General features: G+C 41.9%; 1 protein-coding gene across 4 annotated transcripts in view; it reads left to right on the forward strand.

Moving 5' to 3' along the window:
• The first annotated feature begins 278 nt into the window (after nt 1–278).
• The window catches only part of TRHDE (thyrotropin releasing hormone degrading enzyme), a 361,531-nt gene continuing 343,459 nt past the window's right edge, over nt 279–18,350 (forward strand). For all 4 annotated transcript variants that reach the window (XM_001488016.6, XM_023631426.2, XM_070253944.1 and 1 more), the window contains exons 1-2: nt 279–1,183; nt 12,943–13,216. In XM_001488016.6, coding sequence (XP_001488066.3) covers nt 279–1,183; nt 12,943–13,216 — 1,179 coding nt within the window. The remainder of the gene's footprint in view (nt 1,184–12,942; nt 13,217–18,350) is intronic.

Below are 18,350 nucleotides of genomic sequence, written 5' to 3' on the forward strand. Positions count from 1 at the left end.
GCGAGCCAGACGCTTTCCAAGTTGGGCGCGTCCCAGAGCTCAACGCCCCGCGCCCTGGCCGCTGGTGTCCAGAGAGAGGCGGGCTAATGGCGGGCGAGGCTGCTGTCGCCTGCGGCCAGAGACCGTCTTAAAAGAACCCGGGCCGGCATCCCCAGGGTCCCAGCTTGCGTCGTGCCCTCCGCCCGCGTGCGCTGTCTGATGCCTGCGCTGGCGGTGGCCCGGGTGGCCCGCCCGCGGGGGGTGCCGGAGGGGGCGGGGGAGGAGGAGGCGGCACTGTGATGGCCCTGGACGGCGAGCGGGGGGAGCAAGAGGAGGAGAAGAAAAAGAAGAAGAAGAAAAAGAAGAGGAAGAAGAAGAAGGAGGAGGAGGAGGGGGCTGAGAAGAGCAGCTCACCCTTCGCGGCCACGATGGGAGAGAACGACGCCGCGCTCCGAGCGGGCGGCAGGGGGCTCTCAGACCCGTGGGCGGACTCCGTGGGGGTGCGACCCTGCACCACCGAGCGCCACATCACGGTGCACAAGCGGCTCGTGCTGGCCTTCGCCGTGTCCATCGTGGCGCTGCTTGCGGTCACCATGCTCGCGGTTCTGCTCAGCCTGCGCTTCGACGAGTGTGGGGCGAGAGCAGCGCCCGGCGCCGACGGCGGTCCCGCCGGCTTCCCAGCGCGAGGCGGCAACGAGAGCCTTCCGGGGTCGGCCCGGCGCCACCCCCACGCCGGCGGGGACCCCGGGCAGCCCGAGGCGGGGGAGGCCGCCCCTGGAACCCCGTCCGCTCAGCCACCGTCGGAGGAGGAGCGCGAGCAATGGCAGCCGTGGACACAGCTGCGCCTGTCGGGCTACCTCAAGCCTCTGCACTACAATCTGATGCTCACTGCCTTCATGGAGAACTTCACTTTCTCCGGGGAGGTCAACGTGGAGATCGCGTGCCGGAATGCCACCCGCTACGTCGTGCTGCACGCCTCCCGGGTGGCGGTGGAGAAGGTGCAGGTGGCGGAGGACCGGGTGGCTGGGGCTGTCCCTGTGGCCGGCTTTTTCCTCTACCCGCAAACCCAGGTCTTAGTGGTGGTGCTGAACAGGACCCTGGACGCGCAGAGGAATTACAACCTGAAGATCATCTACAATGCCCTGATCGAGAACGAGCTCTTGGGCTTCTTCCGCAGCTCCTACGTGCTCCACGGGGAGAGAAGGTAGGAGGGAGGCGGTCCCGGCACGGCCCCACCCCGCCAGGCTGCTCTAACCCTGAGCGCCGGCGGCCCCGGGGACCCGCTGGCTTCTGATACCGGGAAGTGAGGGGTGGGGGAAGGAGGCGAAGGTGGGGTGAGACTATCACCCAGGACCCCCGGGGTCTCCAGGATGCTTGGGTTCTCACTGCTGCCAACTCCAGGAACTCACCAGTGCCAAACGACGAATGCCACCCCCTCCTCTAGTCTGGAAGCCCCCCTCCTCTGGTCAAATTTCCTTAGCCAGCCGGGGCGCACAGCTCTTTTTACTTTTTAAAGGGTAGTGTGTAATCTGAGCAATGCCAGGGTGACATCAAAAGCCTGCCAAATTACCGTCGAGGGAAAATAAGTGAGCGCCAGAGGCCAGGGCAGCGGCGCGTCCCGGTGAGATGTCCGCGCAGGGTAGGGCCGGGGAACGTTCCCGCCTCCCCTCCTCGCGCCCTCCTCTCCGGGCATCCTGCAGGCACGCAGCACAGGAAGGACTCGGGTTGCATAAAGTTTTCTTGCCAAAACTGAAAGTCGAGATTCGGGGCTGTAAGAGCCAGTCCGGTGACAGACTAAGGGAATGGGAGCGGGGGTGGCGGCTGCCGTGGCCGAAGCCAGGGAGAAACGCCGGCTCTCTGCTCACGCGGCGACTCCAGTTGCTTGTTCTTGAGTTCCTGCTTCCGGAGATGGCTCCCGCGCTGAAAGGAGGAAAGCTGGCGGCCAGTCTTAAATACCTTGTCAGTGAGCGCCTTTGATGCTTTTCAGATTTGGATAGTGTTCGATTTTTATTTTTTCGAGAGGCCGTGGGGCTTTTCACCACTTGTTTGGAGCTCAGACTCCGTAGTCCAACAGAACTGGGTTCGAATCCCAGCTACAACTCTGGCTCTGGTGAACCTTGAGGAAACTGGTTAATCCAAGTCACCAATTCCTGCCAATGACTACCTCCAGGGTTTATTGAGCAGCATAGATTAACCCGATCTCACAGGAGCCTTGTGGTGTAGGTGCTATCAGCACTCCCTGTTCAACAGCCGGGTCTCGGAGGCAGCTGAAGTCCAGTGACTTGTCTCAGAGTGAGCCCAGAAAGCAGGGATCAGACCTGGGTGCTTCGGCTCCAGAGCCTGGCCTTGGACATGATAATAATAATCCTACCCTCCTAGAATCGTCGTGGGGGTCCCTGAGTTAATGCATTGACAAGCAGTTACCCCTAAACCTGGCATACAGACGGTCCACCATAAACTTTAGCTGTTGGGAGTTCCCAGAGATAGTAAGCCCTCAAGCATATTGGTGAATGAATAAAGAAGTGATTCTTGCTTTTGGCCCTAACTTCGGTTAATTAAGTGACTGTAGGGCCAGCGAACAACTAAAATGAACGTGAAAATGAAATCGACAACCTTTGAAGCAGAGCAGGTCAGAGGTGAGTGATGATGCCACTGGCAGAGCCTGCCCTGTTCTGAGTGGTTCTCACAACAGCAGAAAACGTGGGCTCAGGGGGCACAGCTGCCTGAGGTCAGCAGGCTGGTCCGGGGAGAGCTGCCACTCCAGCTTTGGTTTTCTGAGCCCTGGACCAGGGCCTGTGGTGTCTAGAAACTCTCAGAAGAAGTTGTTATTGTATAAGAGGCTGGGGAAATTTCAGTGTGTTATGGGGGAACACAAACATTTCATTATTTATAGAGTGCCATGAAGTGACCTCATGTAAATAAGTTGCCCAGTGCTTTAGTATTTGTCTGATACTTAAAGCCTCTGGTAAGTAAATGTATAAATTACTCACTTTCAAACTCCTAACATCAGATGTGGATAATTTAAAACCCCCTTCCATCACTTCTTCCAATGTGTTCTAAAGTGTACAGATTAAAAGTATGTTTTTAAGCCCACGAGCATTTCTATGGGGGGAAAGACGTAGAAAGCAAATTTGAATGTTAGGTTTAGAAACAAGCTTGTAATGTCAAAATGTCAGTAGTGAGAGTTGCATATAATTACTGATAAATCCTGTGGTGGTGAAATAAATACTTCCAACAAATCCTGGTTTTTGAAGCATGCCAAAATATATTTGGTGGAACTGAGCTTGTTTTGGTCAGTGCTTTCAAATTAACAGGAATCTTAAACAGACCAGATGTTTCTGCTTGACCCATAACTGATTTCTTGCACCCCTAGTGCATGTTTGTATTCAAACTCTCTCCTTCAGTTTATCCCAAAGATGTAAATAACTCGGTTGAAAGTTTAACCTAGTGCACATGTGGCTAAACTCTGCATCCCAGTAGAAATGCCAGATTGGGTGTTTCCAAATAGTATCTTAGGGAAAGTCCTTGTTCCACTTTTTTTTCCTCCTTCAATACCAGAGTGAATATGATAATTTCTTGGATGTTTCTACTAGAGTTGATAAGGCAGAGGAAATCTAATAAACCATTTCACAATTATGTCAACATTACATACATTAAACTATTATTGTTTTGGTTGTTGTTGTTACTATGCCTACTTGGAGAATTTTAAACACACTGATATCAAGAACTCAGTTAGGGTTGGACTTTTATAGGTGATGATTTTGTTGCCCAGATAAAATGTAAGTTGACATTTTAAAACATGCTTTCAAAAGGACACAGATGCAAACGCTAGGTTTTCATTTGATTTATGATTAAATATCTTGGTCTTTAGTTAGTCATAATTTTTGCCAACTTAATTATCAGATAAATTCTGTAATGAAAATAAATATTTAATTTGCCAAGGGGGAGTCACATTGAGCAACTTGAAATATTTAAAAGAGCAATACTACAATTTAGTTCACCTTACTTAGCCTATGTGGAAACAACTCATTAATACTCAGTCCATCTGGTTCTTTGCCTCGCTCCTCAGAGGTCTGGGAGAGAGAACTTGGGTGAGGGCAGGAAGATTCGGCTTCACTTGTACTGTATACCTTTGATTCCGGGACGGTTTCACAGCCCCCTGGGTGTTGGAGGGGGCTGGTTTTGTCCTACAGGGAAGACTTACCTCTTGTGGTTCCCATACCGCAGCAGGGAAAGGTTAGAAGACAAGCTCCCCATTGAAGCGTGAGGTTCCTATACTTGAGGCAAATCCTCTACTCTTGGTTGATCACTTCGCTGATGGGAAAATTCAACAACCACTTGTTGAATGTTGAAAATAAATAGATTCTTTTAAATGTGAAATATGTACACACAGTGGTAAATTATCTCCATTAGGCAGAGTCCATATTCACTTTTTCCTCAAATACGTGTGTAGCAAGCAGATAAAAAAGGGTGCATATTTATGCCGTACTATCCTACAGTAGAATATGCTTGCTTAGAACTTGGTAAAATGTTCATTTACCAAAAGTAATTGCTGCTTTGTGGTAACCAGATGGTGAGCATACCCATGTCAAAGTAGGGTACCTTAATTTAGGTTCAGATGGTCAGACTGAAATTTACCCAAAGTAAATGAACATTTTATTCACTTTCAAAAGGGAGACTTTTTCTTTGACAAACTACAATTGGGTCTATAACATGCCACAGTGACAGAAGACAGAATGAAAAGAGGAGGTCTTTTTCTATCAAGGATTATGTAGGAGAAACCATGATCTCTGAGTGAAATGGCAAAGTAACATTGCGGTTCTCAAAAAGAGTCTCAAAAAAACTCTTTTGCAAAAATCTTGTGTTGAGCATAGAGGGTTTTATGGGTGGGCATTTAATCTTTAGTGGCGTTAGTGTACCTGGTCTGATGCCTTGTACTTTTTCTGGAATGAATTAATAATCATAATATTTAATAAAAACAAGAAAACCACCACATTGTTTTTCTGTTGGAAGCAGCCTCATTTCTCCCATTCACGCTGGGGAGGAGATATCTTTACGTGAACAAGTTGGGGTAGATGGCCTTTTGTCCATGAATGGAAGGCTGTGAACTAAAAATTTGTGAGCACTGTTTGTTTCTGTGAAAACTGTTTGTATGAGTCCTTAATGGACTTAGCTCACTGTTTTCCTGCCCAGCACACAGACCAAATGGCCAAACGGAGTCCAGTGCTGCATTTTGGTCATAATTCAGAATGCCACCCCTAACCAAATCTAGAAAATATTTTTTAAAAAAGCTTTGACCGTTTAATAATGACCCATTCAGGGAGGAAAACCCATACAGTCAGCGTTTGTCTGGCCGTGATTTCCGTGGTGCCCTCTGATTTGATCACTGTGGATAGTAATGAAGTATACACTTCCTTTTAAAGAGTTAAACTAGTGTGACTGTGTTTTTATTTATTCAAAGTAACTCCAAGCAGCCCCTCAAACAGTCGTTATCTGCTCTGGATCTCTTTCAAACACAGATGGACCTGTGACTGGTTTCCTGGTATTTGTTTGGTTTGCAAAACATGTTTATTTCCTCAAACCAGTTTTTGCCCTATGTATGTGGATGGGCTTCAGACAACAGTTCCGGGCAACAATTTAGGTTTGCTTGAGGGCGGTGACATTTGGTCCGTAGGGCTACAAGAATAGGATTCATTTTTTTAAGTGTGACTTCAAAGAATGACATAAAGAGCAACGAAGAAATAGTTCACTTTTCATACGGAGATGTTTTGCAGTCTGTAAGGAAGGGCATCCCTTGTCACGCCGTGCCATCCTCCTGCCTACCAGCAGTGATAACTCTCATCATTGTTATCATCATCATCATCCTTTTAATTATTCGTGCATCCTTTACATCCTTTCAGATTTGCAGTAGTGGCTGGGTTCCTCCAGAGGTTTTCAAAGTCCCAATCAATCCTGCTTTTTGCCGCCAGAGAGTGGATGGTGTCTCCAACAGAATTTTACTACATAGAATTTGGAAGAATATAAAGATGAAAAATATTCCTCTTCATCTTCAGTTCCTGAAAGAATTCACACAGGCACAGCTGGATAGTGACGATGGGGCTGTGAGGTGGAATAAGAATGGCAGGATTGGGCGGTGCAGAATTGGGGCGAAGGGCCTCGGGCTCACCCCTCCTGCCTCCAGGTGCACCTGCCGGTCTCCGAATAAACAAGGGCTCCGGGGCTGGGGAGCTCTGGCGCTGGTACAGGGACGGGGCAAACTGATTCCTCCCAGTGCAGACCTAGGTTCACTTTCGGGGGCAAGTTTTAGTTTCATTATTCAGATCTTGCCTCATGACTGCACAACTCAAAAAAAAAAAATCAGAGGATGGTAAAAGAATGAAGTTTTACAATTACAGTTGGTTACTTTTTCTCCCTTTTAAAAGTAGGTTTGGCCACTTTAGTCATGTTGCTGGACACAGCAGTGTGTGTGTGTGTCAACTGTGTTCAGGGCTCTGGGACCAGACTGTCTGGGTTCATTTCCTGACTTTGCCATTTATTAGCTTTATGACTTTGGTCAAGTTTCCTAATTGTCCTGGGTCTAGCATTCTCATCGGGAAAGTGGAGGTAATGATACCCTATTTCATAAGCTGACTGTGAAGATGACATGAGTTAAGTAAGAAAGCACTTAGAATGGTGTCTGACAATTGGTAATTGCAGACGGGGGGTAAGGGGCATGGGGGAGAGTGGTGGAAAGAGCCCCTCCACCATGAAGAAGAGAGAGAGGAGAAAGGCTATGGTATTTCATCACTAGAGAAACCCCATGCTTGGTCCAGACACGGTGAGATGGAGAGGGCTGAAGGAGCAGGAAGAGTATGTGGAACAGAAGGAACACACAGCTCTCTGGTAATGGCACTCTCTGTCAGCAGTGAGAACAGCACAAACCAGAGACTGAAGGGTCAGGAGTGGAGCCAGTACAGCACGTAGAAAATCCCAGGTACGAGGGAAAGGCACTCAGTCATTAGATACTATTCTCACGACTTTCTGTGAGCTCTAACAGTAGCAGCACTTTACAACACTTACGTCACGATTTGCCTCTTTCCAGTATTAAACAAATGAGTCTCAGAGCTATTTTATGTATTCTTATGAAAACCTAATGTTATGGGCTGGGAAAGAATTTTAGTGCATTTATAATACTCTTCATCAATGGTGATCAGGTACTCAGGAATCATTTTTGATAAGAGTGTTTAGTACATAAATTAGGAAAATAGTTATGAATATTATGCTCTGTTTTTATAACACGATTATTCACATATGCACCACTTCCTACATACATATTGCTGGCATTACTGCATTGTGTTTTTAGTTTACTAGAATGGTTATTTTTGAAAAATAGACTACACACTTGCTTAGAGCACTGAGTATTCAGCAGGATACTTCTGAAATGGCAGAGGTTTAATGACTCATTGAAGTACATAAAAGCATAAAGTCTAAACAACGACACATTTTGGCTTAAAATGTTTTGTTATTGAGTAATAATTTGCATTTTGATTAACAACCTTAACTTTAAATGGGACATGTGTCAATTCCATGACCTTGTAACTGAGTCCATTTACTGCAAACAGTTGAACAGTAACTAGATGGTCCGTTGGAACTTTTCATTAGGTCTTGGGAGTTTTTATTACCAATCTGAAACACTTGCAACACCAGGCAAATTGCCGTTGCAAGAGAAACAAGTTTAAAGAGCACTTTTCACTGTGCTATGTGTCCAGTGCATAGATGTGGCCCAGATGGAAACCTCTCAAATATGTCATGCTGTTTGTGAGATTTTCTTGGTTTTGGTGGTTCCACAGTGAAAAGTCATGAATCAATCTGAGTACTAACAGTGTTATGCAAATATTTGTTTCCTCTGCATATTTTAACTTTATAAAAAGGGACAATGAAAATAATGGAACAGAAATTGTTTTGTATCACGCTGTAATTTGTTGGCAATATCAACCAACGTTAATGCATTACTTCTGCTGAATCTTATCATAACGACTTGATACGAGTAGCTTGCCTAGTGAACTTCCGCAGAAATAAGAAGAAATCAATTCTCTATATCCTTCAGAGGCAACAGAGAGCTTTAAGCTCTCCTTCTTAGCTCAACCAAAATGTCACATAGACAAGTTGTTAAGAAATCAAGTAATTTATTTTAGATAGAAGAGAATTAAAATACATGTATATTATTCATATTTTTCTAGTTATGCTAAAGTGACATTCTTGGAATGATGCTTCCAGGATGTCACTTTTGAAAGTGGAATTTTTTATGGTAATAGAGGGATTCATTAAAAGATAAAAATGATTTTGTTTAAGAAAGAAGGGGAAAAACAGACAGCAAAATGCTTGTCCCCGTTACCTTCTGCCTCCTGCTGTTTTATTTTACTTCTTGCTGTATTTACCTATGTATTTAATATCCAGACCTGATATTAAAATGTTTTCTATTTTTTTTTTTAAAGATTTTATTTTTTCCTTTTTCTCCCCAAAGCCCCCCGGTACATAGTTGTATATTCTTCATTGTGGATCCTTCTAGTTGCGGCATGTGAGACGCTGCCTCAGCGTGGTTTGGTGAGCAGTGCCATGTCCGCGCCCAGGATTCGAACCAACGAAACACTGGGCCGCCTGCAGCGGAGCGTGCGAACTTAACCACTCGGCCACGGGGCCAGCCCCAAAATGTTTTCTATTTTTAATTAAAGTTTTTTATTTCTTTTACTTGGTGTCCTGCTACCACCTCAAATTCAACTCAAATTTACTGAAAACTAAGCTCATTATTATCTGCTCCAGATCACTTTCTCCAGAGGCCTCTTTGATGTGTTTAATAACAACAGTAAGCAGAAAAGAAGTCTTATTTCCATCAATTGAAGGCAATCTTAAAATACATACAGTGAAGACAAAATTATATTTTCGAAACCCAAGAGACACTGTTGCTTGCTGAGTGGACTGAGCCTGAATCTGGCTGTCTTTTTTAGAAAGGAGGGTGTCCAGGGCGAAAGAGATGTTGGAAGTGGACTGGCCATACTGAGATCTGACGAAACTAGAATCTGTCACACAGCAGACAGGGCACGACCTTAATGTGTGAGTCAAAGCTTTTTTAGAGGGTTATTTCTGTGGTACGCATAGTCGACTTGCTCACTTCCCCGTCTACCTCCAACCCTTAAAGCACTACTTTCTCCTCCATAAAGCCTTCCTTCAGTTCTTAAGGGTTGTGGTTCACAGCTGGGTCAGTTTTGCCCCCTAAAGGACACTTGCAGTGTCTGGAGATATTGTGGTTGTCACAACTGGGGAGAGGCAGTGCTACTGGCTTCTGGAGGTGGAGGCCAGCGATGCTGCTAAACATCCTCCCGTGCAAGGGACAGACCCGGACAGTGAATAACTATCCAACCTAAAAATGTCAGGCTTGCCGAGATTGAGAGGCCCTGCTTTAGGAGAAGGTCATTTCTTTGTATGTTTCCCTTTTAGTTGTGGATTTTTGTATGATATCTGTTTAGGTATATGTTTAATTTCACTTATTAGAGTATAAACTCCTTGAGGGAAGGAAGTATATGTATTTATCTTTTTCTCCTTAGTATTGAACACTCACAAATGCATGATTAAGAGAAGCAAATGCATTATAGAGCTTGTAGTTAAAAGCTATTTAGTGGCAGTGTAATTTAACGTTTTTTACAAAAACTCATCAATTTCAAGGAATATTTTATTTCTAATTTTTGTTCAGTTATTGGATCTCAATCTTGGAAAAGGCCTTAAAGGTAATCTAGTCCAACTGCTCTTCTTTACTGAGGGACTTCTTTTGACTTCCTGAATACTGAATTGAAATTCAATTGCAATCGTCCTCAGGTGCCGGACTGTGAAATTGGTGTTTCTTCATTTAGACATTATCAGAATGTATGTTGGCTTCTGTGCATATGTATATATATATACTGTGTGTATGAATTCATCAAGAATTTGAGTTGCAGAAAAAGTCACTAGATGATCTTTATAATTGCTTTCAACCCTGAGAATCAGTGATTTAAATTGCTGGCTTTGCTAACATATTTACTTACTATGTAAGGCAAAAAGACACTGCACAATGTGATTCTTCTGCATAAATATTTGGTTTATTAATATCTTATTAGCCCAGAGTTATTTAGATCTTCTACATCTAATAAATTCCTGCCCATTAATTACTTAATGCCAAAGACACCTTTGAGTTTTACCTAATAACAAGTACATTCTAATTGCAGTCTCCTGGTTGAACTCTCGTAGAACTTTTCCCAAGTACTATTAGTTGTTTTTTATGTATATGTACATTTTTTCTTTTTAATTAGATTGCAAAGACCTTAAGGACAAAAATGGTTATGTCTTTTTAAAAAATCATACCACATACCTAATATAGTGAAGTACTCATACATAGCAGACAATATTTATTTGTTCAGTGACGAATTGGAGTCCTCAGACTTTTTTTTCCTTCTTAAAGATTGGCACCTGAGCTAACATCTGTTGCCAATCTTTTCTCTTTTCTTCTTCTTCTTCTCCCCAAGGCCCCCAGTACGTAGCTGCAGGTTCTCCTGGCTGTGCCCCGTGGGACCCCGCCTCAGCATGGCCTGGTGAGCAGTGCTGGGTCGGCCCAGGATCCGAAGTGGAGCACGCCCACCTAACCACTCCCCACGGGGCCGGCCCCTCTCAGATTCCTGAAAGTTAAAAGGAAACACTTTTTCTCATGTATCAAATCCCGTAGATATTTTTTAAATACCCTCAATAGAGAAATATCAACATCATAGACACTTTAATTAGTGAGATTGAAAGATAAGATTCAGGAACATTATGGAAAACAAAAGCACATGAAGAGAAAGCTGTGAATGGGTGTTTTCTAACTAAAAGGTGCTGACATTTCATTAAGCAAAACTATTACTATCAGTAGAAAATAATAAGGAAAAATCTTACCTTGATGCTGGCAAATTTGGAAAGAAGAGCCTTTATTACCAACGATTGAATTGAAACGTTGTTTATAAACCATGGCTACAGATTAATTTTACTATTTTTGAAATATAATTACCTTTTACTCAGACAGAAAATGTGACTGCTAGAGCCAGCTTTGCACTAGCAGTCTGTGTAACTTTGGAGAAATCACTTAATCTCACCGAAGCTTTTTCACTTTAGAAATTGAAGAGAGCTGGACAATTCGTTTCTAAGATTTCTAAGATTGCTTCCTACTTTAACCTTATATTTGTCTGAAGATTTATAGTTAAAACTTCTTTCTCATGTATTATCTCATTTTATCATCTTGACAGTTTTGTAAGGAAGGCCAAGAAAACATTATTATTTTCCTTCTACTAATGAAAAAATAGGCTCAAACAGTTCAGTGATTTACCTAAGCCGGGTGTGTAGCAGCCCCATACTGTGTTCAGGATAACTCTCGAAAACCCTCTCTCTGAGGGTAAGAATACAATTAATAGTAAAAATATCTTATTTTTCTCTATTTCAAAACTAAGCATTAAAAATGTAGGCCCTTAATGATAAATGTAGGTTTCAAAATTTTTAAATGGTAAAAACATTTACATCTCATGGTTTGAGCCAGGCATAGCCAATAAGATTCAATATACACATCAACCCTTATTGATCCGAAGTAGCTGCCTGAAGTGCTGTGTTGAGAATAATTTTGAGGCCAAGTTCGGGCTCAGTGGGAAATTGTGCTGTGTTAGATTAACCGTGTACACTGTGGATGGTGGAGAGGGGAGTGGAGTCAGAACTACTTATGGGGAAAAGAAATTACTTTAGAACTCAGTCATGTTTCACCAAGAGTCTGATAGTGATTTGCCTTATATCAAATTTTGTAACCAGTATTATTTAAAAAGTTTAATTAACTTTTGTCATGGATGTTTTCATAAATAATGGGCTCTTTTTTAAGTTAAGAGTCTCCTTCTTAAAGTATTTAATTTGAGTATTTTCATTTGTAACCAAAAACCATGAAAGAACGTAGAAGTTGCTTCTAAGAGTTTAATGAGATGCAACTTCACAGCTTGATCTGAAAACTTGAGGACATTAAATATATTTCGTATATAGATGTATACATCTACACACATGGACATGTTTACTACATACATAGTATATTAATTTATATGTATTATACTAACATATACTAACATATAAAATTTATTTAATAACTACGTATTATGAGTAGTAAAAACCAATGGTGTCTGGATCGTTCAATGTAAACATATGTGATTACACTCCCAGAAAGGTTGACGATGCTGTGAATCAGCCGCTGTCGTTTATTCAGTGGCTGCAGTTTGTTGACTGCCTGCTGGGCGCAGTTCGTCTATTCACAGTGATGGTCCTTCACGTCCTCTTTTTTACCCTCTGAGCTTTTCGGGCTTGATTCTTCTCTTTTAAGCAATGGACAACTACACCTTATGGAAATTGCCCAAGGTGATATGGGTAAGAATGTTGTCAATTCAGACCAAGTTTTGTCAAGTTTCAAAGTGCTTTTTCTTACCAAAATTCAGGCTAGGTCTTGCTGAAATGTGAGGGCACAGATGTTTCCCAGTGATGGTCTGTGTCCTACATGTATCTGATGACAGCTTTCGGATTTCGGTTTCACTGTCTTTACTTGTTGTACGGCTCGGGGAAGAAAGGCAGGCACACCGAAAAGGAGAACCATTACTTTCCAATATTTGCCAACAAGATGCCAATGCATTGTTTTCTTATAAAATGTTAATGTTTTATCTAGAAAATACTGCTCTGGGTTTAGAGAATTTACTTTAATTGAGATGAAACTTCCCTGAAGAATTTTTATTGTTGGGGAAATATGTATGAATTATGCTTTCATGGTCTTCATGCAGTTAAGTTTGGTTCAGAAAAAAAAGTATCTTGCAATTTGGCAAAAATATTTTATCAGCAGAAGCATGTGAAGTGGTCATAACTTAACTCAAGCCACAAATGTAATTGAGAATGTCATTTTCTTCTTTCCAGATTCCTTGGTGTGACTCAGTTTTCACCTACACATGCCAGAAAGGCATTTCCTTGTTTTGACGAGCCCATCTACAAGGCTACTTTCAAAATCAGCATCAAGCATCAAGCAACCTATCTATCTTTATCCAATATGCCAGTGGAAACGTCTGTGTTTGAAGAAGATGGATGGGTTACGGATCACTTTTCACAGACCCCTCTCATGTCCACATATTACTTAGCCTGGGCAATTTGCAACTTCACACACAGAGAAACTACCACCAAGAGTGGGGTTGTAGTAAGTATTTTAAGCTTAATGATGTTTTTGGATAATGTACTCTCTGTAAAGTAACCTGATTTTTGCATTAATGTTGAATCCTTTCTATCCTCTTCATATCTTAAACTTCTGAATTCTGTCCTTAGCCCCAGGGGTGGGTGGTGGTGGTGGTGGTGGGAATTATCTTCCTTGTTTCAGAAAGTCAGAGAGGAGTGACTCCTATACCCAGCCCTCTTATTCCTTGAGGCACCTTCCTCATCCCCACTATCCCTGTCTCTCTTCATCTCCTGAGTTTCTCTGGAACAGCTGTTGTTTGTTTTGGGAAATTACTTGTCTTTATTTATGTGACTGGGAAAGCTGCTTCTTTTTATTGTGCAATAATTCAAATATACAGAAAATGTGGAAATAATAATAAACTCCAGCCAGCTCTATAGAATCTGAACACTTTGCCTTTGCTTCAGTCTAATTTAATTTTTGAAAGTGTACAACATATTGGACAGAGTTGGAGCCCTCTGTCTACAGCTGCCTGATCCCACAGCCTTGTCTCCTCCCTTAGAGATGACCACTGTCCTGAAGTTTGCATTTACCATTTCCATGCATAGTATCACAGAATTATTAAGTCTGTATATATCTATTAACAATACATGTCAGGCTTTAAAGTTTTATATAAGTGGTTTTACATTATAGATATCATTCTAAAACTTATTTTTATTTCATTTTATTTTTTGCTTAAAATTATGTTCTTGGTCTACCTGAATAGAATGGTTGAATGAGTATATCAAAATTTGTCACCCTCCTATTGATGAACATTTTAATTTTTCTGATTTTCAATGATTAACAGCAATACTCAGTGAACATTATTTTGTATATAAGTTCTGCCAATATGCTAGAACTTCTGTAAGGTATAAAGCTTCTTGTAGCCCATAACACCCGAGTCTGCAGAAATATGTTCTCAGGGAAGGGCGATACATAGGAAACCTGCAGAATTCACTATCTGTTCTAATAGAATCAGTTGGACTCTCTACGACAGCTACCATTATGGCACCATGGTGCTCTGCTACTGCATGGCATTAATCAGGCTAGGTCAGGCCATGCTGAGTTAACAATTTCCTTCTCATTTCAATGTCTTACACAATAAATATGCATTTATTTTCATTTTCATATCAACCCTAAAGCAAAGTATTGTGATTCCATTTTTCCAAATGAGTAAAGTAAATTGAGGTTTAAAGAGATAAGTAACTTTCACAGGGTCAAAAAGTCAGCAGCTGGTAGAGCTGGATGACAAACTTTTGTTGGTCTGATCCCCAATGTTGGGCTTTCCCCTGTGCCCTAGGAGCTCTGATCCACCATCTTGCCTGTGTGTCTATAAGGACCCCCCAATGTTGAATTTTCCCCCTGTGTCCTAGGAGCTCTGACCCACCACCTTGCCTGTGTGTCTGTAAGAGAACCCAGGTAATGATTCTCCCACCCAGCGGCCATCACATTCAGTGTTGCTCAAATATAACAGAAGAAGTCAATGGAAATCTGTATTCTTAGTCTGTAGGAAGTTCATAGCTCTATAATAACCTAAACTTTGCAAAATAGGTTTGGCTAAATACTTTTTTCACACTGTTACTTTCAATTTGAATCACTGTGGGACTTATTTAAAAAATAAAACCTGCCTGCATAGAAAACTAATGCCATTACTGAAGAATTGCACATAGTGGATTCATCTACGTAATTATTAAAATAATGTCCTAAATGGTGCCTGTAGAGGGCTAGAAGACATTTTATTCTTTCAGACTTACAATCATCTGATATGTTGAATTCCTCTGACGCTTGTTGATGTCTCATGGGCATTTGAAAGCTATGTGCATTGGACCATACACAGAAAAGAAACACCCAGACATCTCATTTCCTTTCACATCTTCAGAAGTTGATGATTGACTCGTTGTGGGTCAGCTAGTAGCATAGAGTCCCCTGGAAATGTTTTTTCCTAGGATGTTTTCTTTCAAGTCTCTTAAAAGTGTTCTCAGCCCTACACGATTATGCTTGTTGCTAAGTGACCCATGTTTAAAACCAGGCACACTCTAATTATTTAGATGTGATTTTTTATTAGAGTTAAGAATCTAAGTAATTAGTAAACATTTTAAACTTCCTACTAAATTTTATGTAGAAAAGATAAAACATGCTACCAGAGAACATTGAAAGGTCAACTGAAATAGCTTTTTAGATTGTATAATCTAAAAATGCTAAGAATAGTAAAAGGGAAAACAAAATTGCCATTGGTGCCCTTATTTATCAACTACGAAAATATGGTTTAAAACTTGGTTCTCTTTTCCTGTCATCCCTTGGAAATCCAATCTGTTTTCTTTTCACTGCCTTTCCTCTTTATTACTGAGAGCACATGGGAAGTTTCTGAGCGCTTAAGAGCTGGAAGAAGTGGAAGTTTAGCTTTAGAATCTTGGGTGTGGAATGGTTGTCTGAAGTCCAGGTGGCCGTTTTGGATCAGAAGCTGAAGTAGTTTCCTTTGGAACACGAGAGAGTAACTTTAGCATCTTAATAATTCAAGGCTGAATTGTAGCAGTGCCTCAAGTGTGCATATTTGAAGCATCATCATTATTTGCTTATCAAGTTATCTACAATTTGCAAGGCACTATCTTGAGAAATTAGAAAGATAAAAATGTCTAAGATCCCTCTAGTACAATGATTGCAAATGCAGCTTTCAGATCGAATCCAAGCCTGCAGGCATATTTCATCTACTCATCCCCAAAATGGCTTAAGATTTTTCTAATTAGTTGCCAACATTTAAAAATTGGGAGACTGCACATAAAATTATTTATTTTGGCTTTTCTTGAAAAATTGGAAAATCTTGCGACATTGAGCTTATATTCCCACTTGGCAATATTTGTTCATTCATTTATTCCTTCAACAGATTTTTATTGACTGAGACTCAGTATTGTTCTAGGCTCTGGTGATACAGCAGTAAACAAAGCAGACAGAGTTCTTGATCTCAGGAAACTTACATTCTAATGAGGAGAGAGTGACAATAAACAAATAAATGTATAATATATCAGGAGGTGATACACGCTATGAAGAAAATCAGTGTGCTGGAGCCGGGTGGTGGCCAACCCGTTTACATGGGGCATTTGCTTCCCAATGTGACTTGATCCAGACCACGTCTGTTCTTCTGCACCTACCTCTCTTCACTGCTGTATACTACCTGCTGTGATTCTGTAGATACTTGTATTTTCAACCCTTGTCTAGGAATATAATTCAAGAGGGTAGCCAAGGAACGTGCATCAGAAAAGCAATGAATTTACTAATCACGAATTAATGATACTCCCGTTCACTAATTGTCAAATGAAAATCATAGAATGTAAGTTGGAGACAGTTCAGAAGACGGATGGTGCTAAGGGCTGGAGTCTGGGCATGTGCTTCACAGAGCAGATGGGATGTAATATGACGTCAAACAGTGATCTGGTCTTAGAGAAGCAGACGAAGTGTGCATATCATTCTTGGTGGGGAAAAGTTAACAAGACAAGACAAAGAGATAGAGATATCTGTGGGAGATAGGGTAGCACTATGATTATCAACATGAATTTTAGAATCAGATAGGTCTGTTTTAGAATTTTTGCTTTGCTTCTCTGTGACATCGGTTAATTACTTAACCTCTCTTTGTCCTGGTTTTCTCACTTGAAAACTGACAGGAATTCTTCCTTTATAATATTGTTCTAGCTACTTTCATGGCATAACAAACTACTCTAGAATTTAGTGGCATAAAACAACCATTTTATTATGGTCAAAGTTTTAGTGGATTAGGAATTTAAAAGGGCATGGTGGGGACGCTGTGTCTCTGCTCAGTGACGTCGGGGGCCTGGGGAGACTTGATGGTTGGGGTTGACATGACAGCTGGAGGCCAGAATCATCAGGATTGTCTTCACTAATGTGTCTGGTGTTTGTTCGGTCAGTGTTGTGGGATGTCGGCTGAGGCTGCTGGCCATGGCATCTACGTGTGGCCTTTCCACATGGCCTAGGCTTGCTTAAAGCGTGGTGGCCTCAGGGTGGCTGGACTTCTTACATGATAGTTCAGAGCTTCAAAGGTGAGTGTCCCAAAAGAACTAAGTGGAAGCTGAATGGCCTTTTTAGACTTATCTTCAGAAGTCACATAGCATCACTTTTACTGCATTCTAATGGTTATAAGTCAGTCACTCAGGATGGTCCTGATTTCATAGAAGAGAGCGTAAGTCCCATCTTTTAATGGGGAGTGTCAAAGAATTTGTGGATTTGTTTTAAAATCAATACAGTCTGGTCTCTGGCCACAAATTATTTACATTGATCCCATGTACAAAATATACTCACCAATAGGTGTCATTCCATTACAATATCAGGCTCAAGTGTCAGGTCCAGGATCTAACCATCTAAGTTAGATCCAGGTACAGGTGAGACTACTTGGGTTTGGTTTCTTGGGCATGGTTTCTCTCTCTTTGAAGATATGTTAACTGAAGAGACAAATTTTCTATTCCCCCTTCCCTCCCAACAGACAGTGGTTGGATGAGAATATAATTATTGTGGCAGATCTTTTCATTCAAGAATGGAGCAAATGGGAAGATACAGCACTGATTGGCCCATAGCGATTCTGAAATCCAACTGGGCACATATTGGAAGTTCCTTAATTATGGCTCAGTGCTGCTCCCTGTGAGTCATTCTTGCTAGTACTTGCCCCTCCTTTGGGCTGTTAATTTTGCCTTCTAAGGCATCTTTTGTTTTCCAATTAAAAAGTGGTTTGTGTTTGCAATTGAATAGCCTTCTCAGCTTCCTTCCTATCAGTAGAATGTTCAGGGTTTCAAAGGTCTGTTTTTCTTTTGTAGTGTCTCTATTGCTTTAAGTCCAAACAGGTCCAAAGCTCTGTTGGCTTTTTGTGTGTCAAGTTATATCCTTCCATTACACAAAACTATGCTTACAGGTCTCTTTAAGATGAGTCTTTGTCCTCCTTGAGGCGTTTGCCCTTAACATTCTTTGATGCTCTATTATTTAACAGAGAGGGCTTATGAGTCATGCGCTGAAGAACCTCAGAGAACTGTTTGTCTCTTTGAAAAGGTCGTGGGGTGTCACTTTAAGAGTTTCTGAAGTCACATCCTCGGCTTCATCTTTAAACCATGTTTTCCTGATGGAG

The sequence above is a fragment of the Equus caballus genome, chromosome 28, assembly GCF_041296265.1.
Source record: "Equus caballus isolate H_3958 breed thoroughbred chromosome 28, TB-T2T, whole genome shotgun sequence".
In the NCBI taxonomy this organism is placed as follows: Eukaryota; Metazoa; Chordata; class Mammalia; order Perissodactyla; family Equidae; genus Equus; species Equus caballus.